The sequence below is a fragment of the Rattus rattus genome, unplaced genomic scaffold (genome assembly GCF_011064425.1).
Source record: "Rattus rattus isolate New Zealand unplaced genomic scaffold, Rrattus_CSIRO_v1 flattened_line_235271, whole genome shotgun sequence".
Taxonomy (NCBI): Eukaryota; Metazoa; Chordata; class Mammalia; order Rodentia; family Muridae; genus Rattus; species Rattus rattus.
Window position 1 is genome coordinate 1 of NW_022652680.1, and position 1,628 is coordinate 1,628.

The 1,628-nt window shown below is 39.3% G+C and overlaps 1 protein-coding gene across 1 annotated transcript; it reads left to right on the forward strand.

Moving 5' to 3' along the window:
• The first annotated feature begins 120 nt into the window (after positions 1-120).
• On the forward strand, positions 121-702 carry LOC116889833 (peptidyl-tRNA hydrolase). The gene has a single exon (XM_032890668.1). The coding sequence runs from the start codon at positions 121-123 to the stop codon at positions 700-702; it is 582 nt and encodes a 193-aa protein (XP_032746559.1).
• The last annotated feature ends 926 nt before the right edge of the window (positions 703-1,628 follow it).

Below are 1,628 nucleotides of genomic sequence, written 5' to 3' on the forward strand. Positions count from 1 at the left end.
AATTTCACCAGGCGGGAAAAATTCCCGCCTTAACTTATGAGACATTTACTAATCTCTCACGTTTTTTGAAGTAACTTCTTATACTTTAAACAACCTATCGCATTTTGACTGAAGGTGTACATGTGGTTTATTGCTGGTCTTGGCAATCCTGGTTCACAATACCAAAATAACCGTCATAACATTGGTTTCATGGCTGTTGATGCCATTTACCAGTCTTTCTCTTTTTCTCCATGGTCGAAAAAATTTCAGGCCGAAATCGCCAATGGTCTCATAAATGGTGAAAAAACCTTTCTTATAAAACCTCAAACTTTCATGAATCTCTCCGGACAAGCCATCGGTGAAGCCTTGCGGTTTTATAAATCAGATTTGAATCATTTGATTATCATTCATGATGAGCTAGACTTAACACCAGGAAAAATACGTGTAAAAATCGGCGGAGGAAATAATGGACATCATGGTATAAAATCCATCGATACCCATTGCGGCACTAACTACTGCCGTATACGCTTAGGAATCGGACATCCTGGTTCCAAAGATCTTGTTCACCAGCATGTTCTAGGAAATTTCACAAAATCCGACAAAGAATGGTTACCCCTTCTCTTAGAGACACTTGCAAAAAGCATGACTCTCCTTATAAAAGGTGACAAATCCCTCTTTATAAATAAAATCTCACAAGCAATGAAAAACAAAAACATACGATAATAACGCACATCTCTAACATAAAACAAATCAACACTGTCTCGTGCAATTTCCATACGCAATACTCTTTTCGAGAAGAAGAAGCACTGCACAGCAAATCAACGTAATTGCATAAAGCTAGCCAAGCTTATTCTTTTTGAAATTAATACAATCCATTTGGACGAATAGTCGATTGCAGTGGATCGTAACTCTCTGACTGTTGACTTAAAAATCTCGATGTATTCTCACTGTTTTGTACCACCACCACGCGTGCACCAACAGGAACACGATCATAAAGATCAATAATATCTTGGTTAAGTAAACGAATACACCCACTTGAAATAGCATGACCAATTGACCAAGACTCATGTGAACCATGAATGCGGAAAAGCGTATCCTGACCATTTTTGAAAAGATAAAGTGCTCGTGCTCCTAATGGATTATCGGGTCCAGGTGGCATTCCTTTCCCCAAATGACCATAACGTTCTGGTTCTCGAGCCATCATTGCCATCGTAGGTGTCCAACTTGGCCATCGGCGCTTGCGCTGTATAACTGCCTCACCTTCAAATGCTAGCCCTTCCTTGCCAACACCAATACCATAACGCAAAGCTTTTCCATCTTCACCAATAAGGTAAAGAAAACATTCCTGCGTATCTATAACCAATGTTCCAGGTGAATAAGTGGTATAATAAATCACTTCTTGACGCCAAAATTTCGGATCAATTGTCGAAAGATCAATAGCTGGCAATAAATAAGGCTCACTCGTTACAGGACCATACAATGCCTGCATTTCTGCTGGAATGTGTCGCATTTGTTGAGAAGAAACAAACGACAAATCTGATTGACGCGTAGCACATCCAATCAAAGCCAAAGGTGCTGCAATTAAAAAGGTACGACGAGATAACACTCTTACATTTTCTCCAATTAATTCTTCATGCAAACTTGATATA